The sequence below is a fragment of the Silurus meridionalis genome, chromosome 16 (genome assembly GCF_014805685.1).
Source record: "Silurus meridionalis isolate SWU-2019-XX chromosome 16, ASM1480568v1, whole genome shotgun sequence".
Taxonomy (NCBI): domain Eukaryota; kingdom Metazoa; phylum Chordata; class Actinopteri; order Siluriformes; family Siluridae; genus Silurus; species Silurus meridionalis.
In genome coordinates this window covers 8,711,416-8,728,831 of record NC_060899.1, presented here as the reverse complement: position 1 = coordinate 8,728,831, position 17,416 = coordinate 8,711,416, and the positions used below count along the sequence as shown (strand labels likewise).

Genomic DNA, 17,416 nt, shown 5'->3' with positions numbered 1-17,416 from the left:
ATGACTGAAGTTATTGCTAATAATATAAACTGTAATGAAAATCGTTGTGTGGAACTGAAAAATAATGCAGAAGCATTTTCACTGTATACATATACGGTACATAGTATGTTGTAAAATGAGATATAGCTCAAACTCATCCCAGTTAATGGATTTTACAACCAAAATTGCAAACAAAACTTTGGAGGATAACACCATTGTTGTTTTCATCAGTGCTACATTCCTTTTTTTTTAAATCTAGGGTAGGGGAAGTAACATGGTGATTTTTGTGATGGATGTTGGAAGAAAGGACATAACCCGAGACCCCGGTCTAGTTTTTCTTTCACTCTGATTTCTGGTGTATAATACAAATCACATGCGTTAGAGACAGGGCTATATACAACAACAAAAATGAAAGAAACAAACAGCCAGGATCAATGAGCATAAAATAGTGAATTGCGGAGGTGGACTCAGTGACAGTGCCAAAACAAAGAACAAAATAAACAACTTACCGAACTGTACAGCCTAAACAGAAAACTTCTACATTGGGGTATGTAGAGGCCCAAACTACCTGTCAAACGGCGCTTTCGAAAACGGTAGTAACCGCAGGTTAACAGAGTAGATGTAAGGTTAAGTGTAAATGTATATGCTAAAGAGAAATTATCACTATTCAGCGGTGTAAACTACAGCCAGCAATGGGGGGTTGGGTCTCAGAAGGAGAAGCAAAACTATACAAACACATACAGTACGTGCTTTTGCGGCACGTAGCAATCAGCATTACACAAAAAGGTGGACTAATTTGGAAGTGGACTCCAACGTCTAAAGCATTAGCACACAGCTGTGAAGAAACAACTTTGATTAAATAAGTCAACATCCTTAATCTCATATGATATAAAACAGATGCTACAATAATTTCAATTCATTTTAGAGCTTAATGGTGGGCAATCTAATTCCAGCGTACAAAAACAACCCCGGGGAGGCGCATTCATTCACACCTATTAATATTAATTAAAACCAAGCAATGATGAGGTTTTAAATGTTTTCCATTGCATTGTTGCAAAGCAGAGCTTAAAATAATAGAAATATTTATAATTACTGAATGTACAATTGTACAATTATGTACAATTACAGAGTCCAAGTAGGAGACAATACTGGAAATTCAGTTAATTGACAGGATTTAAGGAATTGTTTTGTAAAGAGAACTGGGCAGATGGAATAACACAGGAGAAAATTGTGTTACAAACTAAATGTCTAACTTTGTCTTTTTTATTAAAATAGACATATTTATTAAAAAACACAAGAGAATATGGTAGAACTGTGCAGTTTGGCATAGACAGTCTTTATCAGCTTAATTTATTCGACATGATGAGCTGATAGATTGTAAAAATCTTTATCTTAAAAGTATAAGAATGTAATATAACAGTATTATAGTCAGGTTTTTCAATAAAAAAAATTTTTTAGGTGTATGAACAGATTCTTCAGTTAGATTCACAGGCATTTTACACTAAAAGTGTATAAAAATGAAAAGTGTTTATAGCATGTTAGCAGTTGCATGTATAGCAAGTTGTACTACACTAAAGCTTTCTTCTTCTTCTTCTTCTACTTCATCTTTTTCTTTTTCTTTTTCTTCACATTGCACTTCCACATGTATTATTTTGGATGATGAATGATATACAGACCGGACACTTCAGCTGCTTGTCTATACAAGTAGATACACGGGTCCATTCACATTGAAATGATTTAGACTGGACCGTCACTACTAACCCCACAGTTCAAGCGGAAAATAATGTTGTCACCTTTCATACATAAATTTTAAAGTGCTAGTCCGCTGTGAAAAGCCAAACAAATTAACTAGAATGAAATAATTCAACTGGGAATTCGGTCACCAGATGAGAAATGTCTCTGTTCCATATTCCAGTCTTCATCCGACCATAAAGTGAGCTTTTCCGGTGTGTGGTGTACATGCGGACTACTATATTTCTGTCACTGTTTAGTACAAAGAGCATATTTGTGGCAATATTTTAAAAGATTAATTTTAGTAGTAAGAGTAAATGTTTAATTAGATGTTTAACATTACTGTTACTTAGCATTGTTAATTAGCATTGAATGGGCCATTTCAGCCATCTGAATATAACTCATACTGTGGTCTTAATTAAAGCAGACACATGCATAAATACTAGCTGGTTACCTTCTTGTGCACATATGGTGACCTTGTATTTTTAACTTTCTATTTTTTTTTTCTTCTCATATGCAGGATGTGTCTATACAGCCGCCTTGAGGGTTAGAAAGGTGCTGCACACATGGAAAACATTATTAGACTTCTTGAAATGGCATAAAAAAACTGCCCATTTGGAGAATTTGCTTCTATTCGAGTAGATTGTCACATCCAGCCTGTCCACCACCCAGTGGGACAGCAGAGAATGCTCTGCAAAGAAATTAACTGTTTGAGAAAGCTGAGATTCAACTACAAGGTCACCTGAGTCATCTGGCAACTAAAGCATGGAAGACCAGTTTACCAGGGTAGAAAATTCCCAAGAACCTTTTTTTCTGAAGTGATCTCTAAGAAAGAAATGCAGATCAACTTCCTTATGGTTTACGCTTGGCTTTTTTTCCCCTTCAGTAGTAAAGGACTATTGCAGTTTTCTCATTTCCTTGCTAAGTCATTACCACACAATCCTGACCCACAAATAACAAATGCAAGGTCCTGACTGAGGAGTTAAGGAAATTGATTTAAAGAAGATGTACACAAGCACAGTGCTCTTATTTTTTGTTTTTTTGTTTCTTTGTTTAAAGTACATTGAAGCACCTTTTTGCAATCGATACAGCAACATCTATACTATAGTGGCAGCATTTTTCAAGAGTTTTAGCCTTGTCTTGCAGCATAAATCTAGCCACTCGATGTAGTGTGAACTATTGGGGAAATTCTATTTAGGAAGAAAAGAAAACACATAGTCCATTATGCAGAGCGTAAACTCCAGCCTCAGAGCTGCGAATTAGCAGAAATCCAACTAATTTGACAGACCCAGCAGTGAGCACCACATGGTATGGAGAGGGAAAACCACTCAACCATTCAAGCAGCACATTAACCGACTAGGCAGGAATAGGAGGAGGTTTGTGTTATATTGGAAACAGGTGCAATTCAGAAACAAATACCCTCTGTTTGATATGTATAGTGTTCCCTTATGTTTAAGGACAAAATAACACTATTGCTTGTGTTAAATTATATCTTCATTCTTTATCATTTCCATCAAGGGTGTCATTGATGTTTACTGAGAGCTTACTGTATTAAAATGTTTAAATCAGAGAAGAGTGCAGTTGCAGAATAGTGGCCCAGGTGATTGATGGTATATTGCACCTTTTTTAAACTAAGCTGAGAGCAAAGAAAACAAAGCAAACAGTTCTGCTCAATACCCGATGCAGCAGCTTACAAAATTATTGTAATAAAACATTCAAGATATTAATAATGTATAGCATAGCACAGTACAAAACAATCTTACAGAATATTAGCACAAATGTGAAGGACATTCCAATAATATAATACTAATCAGTATAGAAAAGCACCTGAGGTGATACAGAAGCAGGTAGAAATTTGCTCTGAAACAGTAACATTAGGAACACAGTCCTTGAGCGAATGTTTGCACTCATCATAAAGACATTTCCACCAGGCTTTTTTTTGGGGGGGATCATCAAGAACTCTTAACTTCTTGAAGGGGCTTTACTTGAAGGTCTCATTAACAAAGGAAATTCACTTTTGTATTGTTCTAGAAAGGAGCATTAAATTTGCACACTAAAAGCCCTTAAGGGATTTAATTTAATAATTTTATGACATTGATGTATAGGAAATCTGTTCATATGATTACATAGTTCAAAATCTATATTTGGGGGAACAATAGTGCAAAGGGAAGCATTGCCATTTTACATTCTCCCCATGTTTCCTCTTGGTTAAATTCCATTTCCGAAAAAAAGCTAATATCTGGATTGGCTACTCTAATTTGCCCTTAGGTGTGGATGTGTGTGAATATTGTGGGTGAATGGTGCCCCGTGGTCAAAATGAATACTTACACGAAGTTGCATACATACACAAACACAAACTAACATTCACCCACTCATCTGACACAGTACAAGCACCCAAACAGACAAGAAGTGACCTCACAAGCTGCTTTTTTTTATCTCACTCTCTGGAAAGTCAGCGTGTTTTAACTCTCGACTCAGTGTTTAACGTGTTGTGCTCATTAAAAGCGGGTACACAGAACACTGATATGACAGCATTGGCCCCTGGAGTAAAACATTCATCTCTCGTTCTGTCACATGGACTGAACAGATATGAAAAGCAATCACTCCCCTACATGGTTCTGAGAAGTCCAGTGTCACCTTTTTAAATATTCATAACCCTTAGCTGGGCTGTTAGAACAGTCAGCAGGCAACACACTGTTTCTCGCTGACTCTTGCTCTGACTCGCTCTTTCTCTTTCTCCAGGCTGTGATCCCTCCTACCTTCACTTCTCATTATTTTCCTCTCTCTCTTTCTCTCTCTCCTCCTCTCTCTCCTGTTTTGTCTGAATTCACTTTAGAGCTAATGAAACCCCCCAACCCTCCTCAGGATACTCAGTCTATTTACATTTTTATCGATTTTTAAAAGTACATTTAACAAGGCGTATTATTACCTCAGTTTTTACCTTGAGATCCACTCTATTTCTTTTCATTCCTTTTTTTGTTTACTTTGACTGAAGCATGTGGGTATTTAATTTTTTTTTTTTAGATCAAAGTGAAAACTGTGTGTGTCTTATGTAATTAAGACTGCACATTAAAGCAAACAAACCTCTGTGCATTCTATCTGAAGCCCCTCCAGAGCTTGGAGTGGTTTATAATTAATGGAGCGCAAACGCACGCTGTTCAACACTCCACACGGTGCTCAGCAGATTCCCAGCGTCCGCCTCTCCCGCTGCCGCTGGCTGCATTATTCGGCATTTTGCTTATCCTACTACAAACCTGATGCCAGATGTGGAAACCCTGGGCTTTTCCAATTCTAATCAGTGGAAACCCAGGCGAGAGGAGTCAGCTAATCACTCCCCTGGGTCTTTATGGCGCACTCTATCCATGCTTTTTTTATGTGTTTAATTGTTTGTCTCGTCATTAACCTTATGGGGAGTGTAATACTTCCAGATGGGGGTTGATCAAGCACCAAGCCTCTGTTTCATGAGTCATTGGAGTCATGAGTCATCATTTACTTACCATATTTTTATACACTGGATCAAATGCTATTTAATTAGATAATAGTTAACTTTTGCTAGATGACACAAACTAGAGATTTAGTCAGACCACATGACTTAAATAAATCCTTTTTTTTGCACCTCCAATTCCGTCGAATTTAAACCACACTGCAGCGGTACTGTTCTGATTCTTGGTGAGTTGTGTGTCCCTCTGTCCCCTTGGGGACGTACTGGAGTGTTCAGTAATCACTCACTCGCAGTGTGTGACTGCAAGCCCCCTGTCTTTATGTGTTTTCTCCTTCCCGTTGCTTCTCCACCTCCCTCCTCATTATTGCATTTTTACACAGATAGCAGCCCTTCTCCAAGGCCTCTAATCTTCATCGCGACACACACACACACACACACACACACACACACACACACACACACACACACACACACACACACACACACAACATCATTCTTACTTAGTGCCACGGCACTGTGCTAATTGCAGGGGACAAACATTAATCTAGATAACTAAAGTTTGCCGACTGAAAAATACTGCAGTTTATGAACTTCACCCGCTTTTTACCATGCCTAGTGGATCATTTCTTATAACATGCAGAGTCGAACTATAATGATGATGATAATGGTAATGACTTTAGCAACACTGGATGATAAAATATTACATGAGACATGATTAGAGAAAGACTGAGATGTGATGCTTTTTTATTAATTGGTTGTTCTCCCACCCCCCCAACCCCCTTTCTGACAGAAGGAGGGACATGCGAGGTGATCGCCGCACACAGATGCTGTAACAAAAACAAGATTGAGGAGCGATCACAGACAGTCAAGTGTTCCTGTTTACCGGGAAAAGTAGCAGGAACCACGAGGAATAAACCCTCCTGTGTGGACGGTGAGTGAACTGAGTAAAAACCTAAAACTGCTGTACTCTATTTGGCCCTTCCACCTTTTCATCTAAATACGTCTTGGGCAAAAAAAACAGATATTTGTTCCATCAGCAGACTACAAGAGTGTGAGCATAAAGGCTGTTGAGTGTGATTTTTGTATTTTTATTTTACTGATTATTTTGTGAACCAGGTTGAACCAGGGGTCATTAAAATACTCAAGCGTTAGCTGACTGCGCACTTCCATGTTCCAATATTTGGACAGTATCTGTTTTAAGTGGGCAGTACTGTGAAACTGTGGGTCTTGACACTAGTTTGAAGTTTCTGTGCAGGTTCTTCTCATGCCTACATTCCCCCAGGTTCTTCTTACCTCCCTGAAATAATCTGGGAGGAGGTTGTCTACCCTAAACTTCCCCCAGGTTTGAATTTGTGTGTGAGTGCACAATAGACTGGTGTTATGTTTCTGCTCCATGCCCAATGTTCCCTTAATAGTCTCCTTATCCACCATGGCCCTGAGCAGGATAAAGATGAGTGATGATGATTGTTGCTAAAGATGAAAAAATTAATGAATGTTTAAATGTGCAGTGTTTGAGTGGACTCTGCACTCAGGTCACTTTTGTAGTATCCTAGCCCAAGGGCCTCTTGAGGACCTCTTATTATTACCACTCTGTCCCTTTGACAAATGAGTCGCTCTGAGCTGCTACTGTAAGAAGAGCATTATCCTCAGATGTGCCAAGAAATACAGAGCCAAAAACCACATTTCACGCCAGCGTAATGACCCTGGATAAGCCTCAACTATACATCCCTAGAGATCGTAGTGTAGTTATAATTACTAAAATTGCTTGGGCCATTATAAGACACTTATAGTAAGGGTTAACCCATCTCATTTGCGTTAAAGAGTGTGGGTGATTGTGAATCTCAGTTAAGCGAAGATGATAGATCTAGCTGAAGTCTCACTGGTGCCCATTAAAGCAGATCATGGATGGTGTCATCAATCTCATGAGACATAAAACTGATATTAACACTTTTGTCTGAAATTCCTGCAACTCTCATGAACCTTAGTATACAACCTCAACACATGAGGTCCAATCAAGCACCAATCTCTTCTCATAGTAACCTGTTTATTATTGTAAAGTATTTTGACCGTTTGTTTCTCATGTACCTAGCATTTATTCAGAATTAGCATGCTTGCTGTTTGCCCAACCACTTTCCTGCCTTATGTTTTTGTGTCTTGCTCAGCCCTTAGGTTTATCTGCTATATTAGTTAATAAAAAAAACAGAAATCTGCAAAAGTGCTGGAATGTCAGACAGGCTAGAAGCGAACGCTTCCATTTCCTGTCAAAGCATTACACAAGTTTCCGGTTTTTGTGTTATGTACAAGACATTTTATTTATTTTATGAAGGATGAGAGTGCTTTTTAAACGGATTTTTTCTTAGCAGAACCACAAAAGAAGTTTTGCCAGAGGTGATATTGATATTGATTTTTTAAACTGTATAACTGTGGCCAGCTCGAACCAGTTAAGGTGCATGGTGAGAAAATTGGGATCTCTAGTTTAAACGAATGCACTTGTTTGCACAGTGTGAAGTATAAACAAAGAGGTCAGCGAACAGGTCAGATATCAGCGCACAGAGGGAATGTTGTGGTTCCCAAGGCAACGAGCAGCGTGCACTTTTCTTTCATTTTTGGTCATGGGTGCATCTCAATCAGTTTCCTTTCTCCCCAGGTTGTGAATTGGAATATCATATACACCACTTTGGGGACTCAAATTCTGGCTGTCCGTCTACACACATCATTTCCTCATCAGTCACAGTAAATATTTAATACATGTAACCTAGATTTTCTATGTTAATATGTTTCTGTCATGGAATCAAAAGCATGACTATAAGATAGCTAATCTTTTAATGGTACAAACAAGCAATATAAAGATCGTCAAATAAATGTAATATTTGCTAACATAAGTAATTATTTGTGAGTTATAACAACTATAAGTTACTTGCAGTTGTAGACACAATTAGCTGAAAGTGCAACCATCTGGTCATTTTCAGTAAGGACCCATAATAATGTGGAGGTGGTAGCTTAGTGGTTGAGGCACTGGACTTTAGCTCTGAAGGTTATGAGTTCCCAGCCACAACATGCTGCCCTTCCAGGGCTCTTGAACAAGGCCCTTAACCTTAAAGATAAGTGTAAGCCACTCTGGATAACAGAATCTGCCAAAGGCCATAAATGTAAATTGTGAACAGTGATGTTCCTTCATGTTGGAGGTGCATTGTGGGATGTTTTTTGGGAATCAATGATTCAGTGCACTGGATAGATTTGTGACTGAGACAGCCCTTATTGTTGACTTCCTGATCAGTGCCCTAACTAGGTATCAAAATGGGACTCAATTCTTGTTTTTGCAACCATTGTGCTGTTATGAAATAGGCTTTCCTGATTAATACTGTATACTTCTTTCGTGTTTCACCCTGAACAGTTTATCTATTTTTATACCAGTGTCTGGTTGAAGCCTTATTTCTTGACCTACTTTCTTGTGATGATGGTTGTGATTATGTTTTATATGTGTATATTTTGTACAAAAGTGAGTACACTCATCACATTTCAGCAAACTTTTTATATATGTTCTCAAGGGACAATACAATAAGAGTGAAAATTTGATTTATTTTAAAGTAGTCAAGGTGCAGCTTGTATAGCACACAGATTTACTGTCCCCTAAAAATAACTCAACATACAGCCCAATATTGTCAAAATAGCTGGCAACAAAAGTGAGCAGACCCTAAGTGAACATGTCAAAACTTTGTGTGAGCATATAATGACATCACAGAGCAGATGGATGTTACACACATGGTGCTTCTCCACCTTCCGCCTGAGGATGCCTGCTCAATATGGTTCAGGTCTGGAGACATACTTGGCCACTCCACCACATTCAACTTCAGCTTCCTCAGCAAGGCAGTTGTCATCTTGGTGGTGTGTTTGGGGTCATTATTATGTTGGAAAACTGCCATTCGGCCCAGTTTCTGAAGGGAGGGCGTCATATTCTTTTTCACATTACATTTTGGAATCCATGATTCGCTCAATGAACCGCAGCTCCCCCGAACCAGGAGCACTCATGCAGCCCCAGACTATGATGCTACCACCACCATACTTGACTGTAAGCAAGACACAATTTTCTCCTCACCTGGGTGTCGCCACACATGCTGAACACCATCTGAGACAATCAAGTTTATCTTTGACTCATCAGACCACAGAACATGGTTCCAGTAATTCATTCTCTTGGACAGGTTGTCTTCAGCAAACTGGTTGCAGGCTTTGTGAGCCAGCTTCAGAAGAGGCTTCTTTCTGGGACGCCAGTAATGCAAACCGACACGCGGCCCTTCCGATTCTGCTACCTCTAAAACAATGCTGGCAGCACTCATTCGTCTGTTTTTTAAAGCCTGCTTCTGCACCTGACCCACAGCACAAGGACTCAACTTCTTTGATGGAACCCGTCTTGGAAAACCTCTGTATGACCCTGGCCACTGTACTGTAACTGTACCGAACTTTTTATACCTTTATACCTTTATACTTTTTATAGGCCATCTTTGTGCAACAATTCTAATTCTCAAATCAGAGATTTCTTTGCAATGAGGTGCCATGTTGAACATCTATTGGTCTGTATGAGTGAATTGTACTCAAAGCGCCAAATCTTTATTTTGTTTTTGTCAATCAGACAAAAACATGACCATGATGAATAGGACATGTCGCTTTGCATGGGTAAACGAAGTTACAGCTGTTATCACTTAGGGTGTACTCACTTTTGTTGCCAGCTATTTTGACAATAATGGCTGTATGTTGAGTTCTTTTTAAAGGACAGTAATTTTGTTCACTACTTCAAATTCCTGATACTGATTTAAATCAACAAGCATTAAACCATAAACTTTGAGTCTGCCCTTAATGCTTTCTTGATCTCACCAACTGTTCTAAAAAAAGGTTTTAACCACATGGAATTTATGAGCGGTTTAAATTACAAGCTTGATGAAAAAATTACCTTGGTTACCCCACATTCCTTTTTCTATCTTTAAATGGAGCAAAATGATCTGTTTCTGTTTATTTTCTTTGACTGTTCCGGCAACTCAAAGAAATGAGAGTTATAAATGGTAAAAGCTTATGCTTTTTGTTTTCCAGTTAGTTTTGTTATACAGGTGTCAAGTGTAATATGTCAGGTAGCAGTAATAAAGGTTGTCACTTATAAAATTATGTGAAAGAACACCAAACTTACAATTAAAAATATTGTGACTAATATATATTGTTGTACAATGGCTGACAGAAATATTACAGGGAGTTAAAAATGTGGACAAAAAGCTCATTCATGCTGCTCCCGAATAAGTCTTAGTTTAAATCAGTATTATTCTATTGTTACTATACGACTATGTGCATGATGAGAGCTTAAAAGGCTTTCAGCATTCAGAGCACATCAGTTATAAATCACCTATCACTGTGCCAGATTGCGCTCGTTCTCTGCATATAATGGCCTCGGTTCTTGCCATTTTAAAACGATCACTCTTTCACAGAGCAAAGTGAGTGAAATTGATAGGTTTTTATGAGGTCTACACTGTCTGGTCTTTTGACAAGTCATTGAAATGAACCATGAACTTTAACTGTATTTATGTCAATTTCACCCCATTACTGCCAGCAAATCTGTCTGAATTATAGGTGTATGTGATATTAAACTAGTATTTGATGTAGGAAGAAATGAATTCAAATGAACCAATGTTGCATTTAGGGCCATATAACACACCTATTGTAAGGCAACACCTTTAACAGAAAAACAAGATATTTTTAGACAATTTAATCTAATGTAATGCCACATATTGATTGTCTAATTATTGGTTATCTACAGCAGTGGTCCCCAACCCCCGGGCCACGGACCGGCACCAGTCCATCGGTCGATTGGTACCGGGCCGCATAGAAAGAATAAATAACTTAAGTTATTTCCGTTTTTATTTATTATCTGATTCTGAACGATATTTTATTTTGGAAAACTACTGGATTCTCTCCGCCACATCTGTCTATCACTCACTCTTGCTGCATGTCTTACCTACAGCCTCTACCTTCTTAAAGTGGCTGCTCCGGTCAGGAAAAACATAATACATACCGCTAAATTATGATTTTGGGGCGATGTTACGAGGACGCTGCTAATAAAGTTGCATACACAGTGGATTCACGTTTATTATATTTAGAAAATACCGGTCGTATCAGTTTTTATGCCGGTCGTATCAATTTGTTTTGTTGTATTTAGCCACCACACCTTAAAGGCCGGTCCGTGAAAATATTGTCTGCCATTACACCGGTCTGTGGCGCAAAAAAGGTTGTGGACCGCTGATTTACTGATAGAAATTTTCTTAGATCTGTGTACGTATATAAACACATAAACACTCAAATTCTGTTTATACCATCCAAAAGCATTTAGTGTGCCTACATGGTTTACACATGAATAGGAACAGTTATAATAAACTTGAAAATGCTGCATTAATAGAGCATCCCATTTATTATTTCAGTGTTACATTTAGTGAAAATATGCTGAAAGATATTGAATGTCTTTACATTCTGGTTTGTTATTCAGTTCTTTAGCTTAAGAATCTTATTCATTACTTACTGTCTATTATTCAGGAACTACAGTAAAAGTAGTAGCAATAGTAATATAGGTACAGGATTGAGGAATTCTGGATCCACTGAAAAATAGGTAGGCAGACAGGCAGATAAAATGGTCTGTTGGTATTGTTTTGAGAAACTGCTGAAGGCTAAAAGTGCTGCAGTGTTATGTAATTTATTGTCATCTGCCATTACCAATTTGAAGCAGATGCTGGGTTATAAGAGAAATCATGGTTGTAATCAGATTTAGCTGACACAGTTCACCATTCTGTATAGGACCATCTATGAAGACAGTTCAATGATTTTGATGGGGATTTGTACAAACTTGCTAAAATTTCAGGAACAAACCTGATTACTAATAATAAAACAAATTCTTTTTTACAATAAAGAAATTATTAATTTCAAATGGATAAAATCAGTCTCATAGCTTAGACCATTACCCACGATAGTGTTTCTTTTCTGTAATCTATTTTGTTTGTCAAAAGTGTTTATGAGTACTTTTTCCACAGCCTCTATAGTGGTGGGGAAATGGTGGTGCGAGATGGAACCGTGTCTGGAGGGAGAAGAGTGCAAGACACTGCCAGACAACTCGGGCTGGATGTGCTACTCTGGGAACAAGATCAAAACCACCAGGGTGAGAGCTGGTTCATATGCATGAATTAACATGGAGATGTTATTCAAAGCATAATAATGTGTGTGTGTGTGTGTGTGTGTCGGTATTGCAGAACACTCATCCCTACACATCGTTGTAGCAGTGGGAGCAATTCAGTGCAAAACAAAGGTTTGTTACCTTCTCAGCATCTATCCAGCATCACTGCATGCCAGAGACTAAGTTGTTTTCATCATCATTTGATAATGATTCATTTGCTGAATTGATTCAAGCACTTTTTAGAAGCGATTATGTTTTCAGGCATATGCCTGTTAAGCAATGCGGACATCTGTAGTAATTATGATCACACGGCATAAGTAATCTCTGTTTAAATCATAGAGATGGTGTGTGTTCATGATACAGACAGGCTCATCTAACACACACACATCCCATTCATATGCTATATGCATACTACATACACAACTCATTTAAATAGAAACTGTTTGTTTTGAACTTTACTGTGGTGTATCTTCAGACTGAACCTGTGTCTACAGATTTATTTATTTTTAACCTGAACAGCACTTTTTTATTATTACCTACACCAGTGGTGTGCCATGCATTACACACCTGGCCTTCAGTGTTGTCCTATCTGAGTCAGTCTATCATGATGTCATGGCTGTAGAAACCATCAATACTATACAGAAACTCGGGTTATCAAAGCGCTGCCTTACAGACAGGTATCTCATGCAGTGAGAATGAATGCCATTACTAAAGCAAGAAACCCAATGAACACAATTCAGCGTCTCCTTTCACTGCAATCACAGTTGCGCCGCTGGCATCCATCATCTCTAGCAGAAGCATCAATATTAACCTCATCAAAGGACCCCAGGTTTTTGGTGCATTTTTGCTCATTTTTTTTCTGTGCGTTACGGTTTCCTGGGGATTCAAAATTATGTGTTTTTCTGCATATTCAACAGGATAAAAAACACACAACTATAAATAGTTCATGAAAAAGCCTAACAACTGTTTTGAATTTGTTTTGGCTGACCTTTTATCACAATACCATGCTTTCACTTGAAAAGTCCATCTTGTAAATGTCCTTGCAAATTTATCTTTGAGCAAATATATTTCTTATTCTCAGAATAAAAATACAGCTATTAAATCCACCTGGATATATTTGAACTTGAGGACGTGAAAATGCAGACTTGTTTTTAAGCCTGTGAGCGGGCCTCGGAGAGACCAAACCGCAGTCTGATTGATTAAAGTTACAGCTTCAAGCTACATAGAGCTTATAGTAAAAAAGCCTGCAGGTGCTCATATTGCAGGTGCTCAAGAGAATAGACTATTGGGAACAATTTAATACATATTTATCGACAAAGGCATATTGAAACCTACAGTAACTCAGTGATTCTGATGTGCTGGCCCTGATGGACTGCCACTGACCTACACTCCTGGTCCAAAATGGGCAAAATATAAAGCTTTTGATGGTCTACAAAACTGCTAGTCAGAGACATTACAGGAGGAATTGAACAAATACACCCTATGACAGAATGTGGGAATTTGGATTTAGAGATGTGGAGTGATGAATCATGATTTGAGTTGCATGATAATGCTCCACTGAAGTGCCTTTGAAGATTGGGTGAGAAATACAATAGTGAATACATCTCTACCACAGTTAAGCATGGAGGAAGAGGTGTCATGGTGTGAGGAGCCTTTTCAGCTGCTGCTACCGGTGAGGTTTTTTACTGTGAAAAGTCAATTATTGCTTTAAAAAAAAAAAAAAAAAATTATATATATATATATATATATTTTTTTTTCCAAAATTACAGAATTCTATTTTTAATCTTATGTTATTTGCCATGCTTTTTCCCACACCTCAGACACCACCAAAAAGTCATTTGAAAACAACCTCATCAGATTCATGTTTTGTTCTCATATTTAAAAAACTAGGAAACAGAAACGTCTTAATGACGTTTTGAAAATTTCAACAGATTTGGAACAGCACAGACTCTTGTTTCTAAAGAATGTTATTTACTATATGAGTTTACACACAAGGCTTTAACATTAAAAACAAAAAAAAACTGATCCCCAATTCTTGCCTGTTTTTACTGACCGTTGAATTTTTTTATTAAGACAAAAAGCATAACATTTTGCCATTTTGACACATTTTCTTTGCATATTTTAATGTTGTGCATTTTAAGCTTTTAAGGCCAATAAATGTCATGACTACATGTCAAATTGTTAATAATTACATGTACGACTAATCAAATTAAAATAATATAGCCTACTTATATTGTTATATAATTAGATATTTTTGTATTGCAGTAATTTATTTGTGTATTATTCTTTTTAGGAAAACAACAGGACAACAGTAGAATAAACTACTTGCTGGAAGGAAGCTGATGAACTTGATGTTACATTTCAGGCCTCTGTTTCATTATTCGACGTTCCACCCAATAACATGACCATCGTCTGACTGAGGAAGTCTATGGACCTTTTTTAATTCATGGTTTGACCATTGTTTTTGCTAATTTTGGTTTTACGCTCTTAAAACCATGGTAATCTGAGACTTTGCCCTGTTTGTTGCAGTTTGCCCAAAATGTCATCTTCATTCACGATGTTCATTGTTTCCAGAATTGACTGAGCTAACAAACTCAAATCCAGTGGTTGATATATGGCATGCCTTTACGGAAAAAAGAAGACTTTGAATAAGTGCGAGTGGGTAAAGCCTCAACAGGAACCATTGAGGAGCTCAATGCATTACGACTGCCATTAAAATGGACTATAAAGGATATGTGTACGACAAATCTTATCCTGCAAATGTTCACAGACTCATCTAACCACAGATATCTGATATTATGTGGCTAGGCAAAATGTAGATGAAATGTAAAGATAAAATGGCAGATAAACATATAATTGAGTTGGGGTAAATGAAACTATAGTTGTAAAACCACAGCCAACTGTGAATTAAAATTCACAAGCACAATAATGTAAAGTGTTTTGAAAAGATGAAATCATTACCCTCCATGTGCTCGTGACGCTGTAGTCCAGCTCTTGCTGATTTTCCCTGTTTCTGGTTCATTGAGCTAATGATAAATTGAGCATCATTGAGAGGACTCCAGTGTGAAAGCTCTGAGACTTATTATCAAAGCTGACGAGGTCTAATCGAAATCTGCTGCTGCATGCAGATATAAAATAGCATGGCATTTAAATACTCAGAGTCAGATTTCTATTCAGAAGTCTCGAGCTTTGCCTTCATTAAACAGGTGGTAAAATGTGAAATGTTAAGATGTCTTGTGCTCCGTATTGGAGTCCCAAAGGTCCTGAATGCTACTTCAGAGAAAATCTGTTTGATGAGAGGTAATAGTCTTGGAGAGCCCCAATGAGCAAAAAAAAAAATATTCTCAAATTTTTTGTGCAAATTTACTTTTTTGTTTTTTCTATTTCTTTTTCTAGCCAAACCCATGACACCAGTAATAAATTGTGAGGTTAAATTTAAAAAGTGTATAAAGTACATTACAATCAATGAAAAACTGACCACATTATCTTTAGTTAAATCCTTCTTTTTCCTACTGTGTTCTTTTTGTCCTGATTGTTGATAGAAAATAAACTGGCATATCTCGATAAAACCTATATGTTGAAGCATGTAGATGGGACTAAAGTATCTCATGAAATACACCTGGGATATTCTCCTGATGTCAAACAAATACCAGTCAGAAAATAGATGGCTACATTTACACCATTTCACTGATGTGCCAAGTCTCAAATCAAGCACAAAAATCTGCCATGATGCACACATCCAGCAATTAAAACCGTCCGTGTGGAAACACGGCAAGTTCAGTTTGGCCTCCTGATGATTTACGTAATTCAAAATAAAAGTACTGTAAAACATTTACAATAATATTTTGTCTTCATGCTCTATGTTAAGTGTGGTTTTACTAATAATAAACATACATTTGCATAAAACATCCATATTTGTTCATGCCCATGTTGATTAGAGTATTGAAAACTCACAGTGGGTATGAATTTTCAAGTAATATTTTAAACTATGTAGAAGCTCTTACTAACATTTAAATTATTTATACCTATAATACCGAAGCGATTATAGATCATATGCCTACTATATGATTATGATTAGAATTATTAGATTTGTTTAGAAGTGACAGGCCACCTGAATTCTTCTAAAGCAACCTTTATAAATCATGGTTGTTCTTCATAACGTGCACTTCATCCCGCTTTGTGCACATGCTGAAACAGTTTTGGGCTTCTCAGTTCAGTGAAAGGAAACCTTAATGGTACAGCACATATAAAGACATTCTAGACTATTGTAAGCTTCAAAATCCATGACAACAGTCTGGAGAATAACCATATATGGGAGTAATGGGCACATATCCACATACTTTTAATAATATTAAGAAGTGTGTTTTGGTGTGTTGCTGTGTACATGTAAATAGAATTATCCTTAGAGATGAGGTTTAAAGATGAATGGCATAAATGCTTGGCAGTTTGATAAAACAGAAAAAAAAATTAGTTTTGTCGTGCTCCAGCATAAACGTGAGGACAGAGCAAAGTTGGCCTGTTTGTGACAAACAAAATTCAATTGGATTATTGTGGCATCCTTCATCTGATTCACACAAATTTGATATACTAATTTAATATAGCTTGATTTTAATGTATACATAAGTAATATGATAATACTATATGTACATAATAGAATATCATATTGACTATAAATAACTCTAGGCTCCACAAGTTCTCTTAAAATCACTGCAAAAAAAAAAAAAGTTATTATGACTGACCAGCTTTATGATGATACCTATGATGAGACATTTCTCTCCTGATAATAGTCTCTTGCAGGATCACCCTGCCTCCATCCTCATGGTAAAAGGGGGCACTGAATGATTTAATGAGTATGATACTGATGAAAATCTTGCTATGGCTTTCACAGTCACCTGATTTCACCCAGCTGAACACCTAGCAAAGATTTTGAAGATTTTCTTAGTAATTATTTAATGCAAATATCCTTAATCTGCAACTGGTGCAACACTGCTATTAGAAACCTGTAGTCCTTTTGCTGTAGTATTAAAACTGGGGTCTGTTTGCTTCACCTGTTCAATGAAACACTT

The 17,416-nt window shown here is 37.3% G+C and overlaps 1 protein-coding gene across 4 annotated transcripts in view; it reads left to right on the top strand.

Annotated features, from left to right (window-relative positions):
• tafa1a (TAFA chemokine like family member 1a) overlaps positions 1-16,130 on the top strand; it is a 51,541-nt gene extending 35,411 nt beyond the window's left edge. The window contains exons 3-7 of one of the 4 annotated variants that reach the window (XR_006928101.1): positions 5,943-6,083; positions 12,211-12,335; positions 12,427-12,482; positions 13,966-14,022; positions 14,644-16,130. Coding sequence is in view for 3 of the 4 variants with exons in the window: in XM_046868960.1 (XP_046724916.1) it covers positions 5,943-6,083; positions 12,211-12,335; positions 12,427-12,453 (293 nt within the window). In the remaining variant the exon portion in view is untranslated. Of the gene's footprint in view, positions 1-5,942; positions 6,084-12,210; positions 12,336-12,426; positions 12,483-13,965; positions 14,024-14,643 lie in introns of those variants that run through there. The other 3 variants (XM_046868960.1, XM_046868962.1, XM_046868961.1) reach the window with 3 other exon arrangements.
• Positions 16,131-17,416: the final 1,286 nt, after the last annotated feature.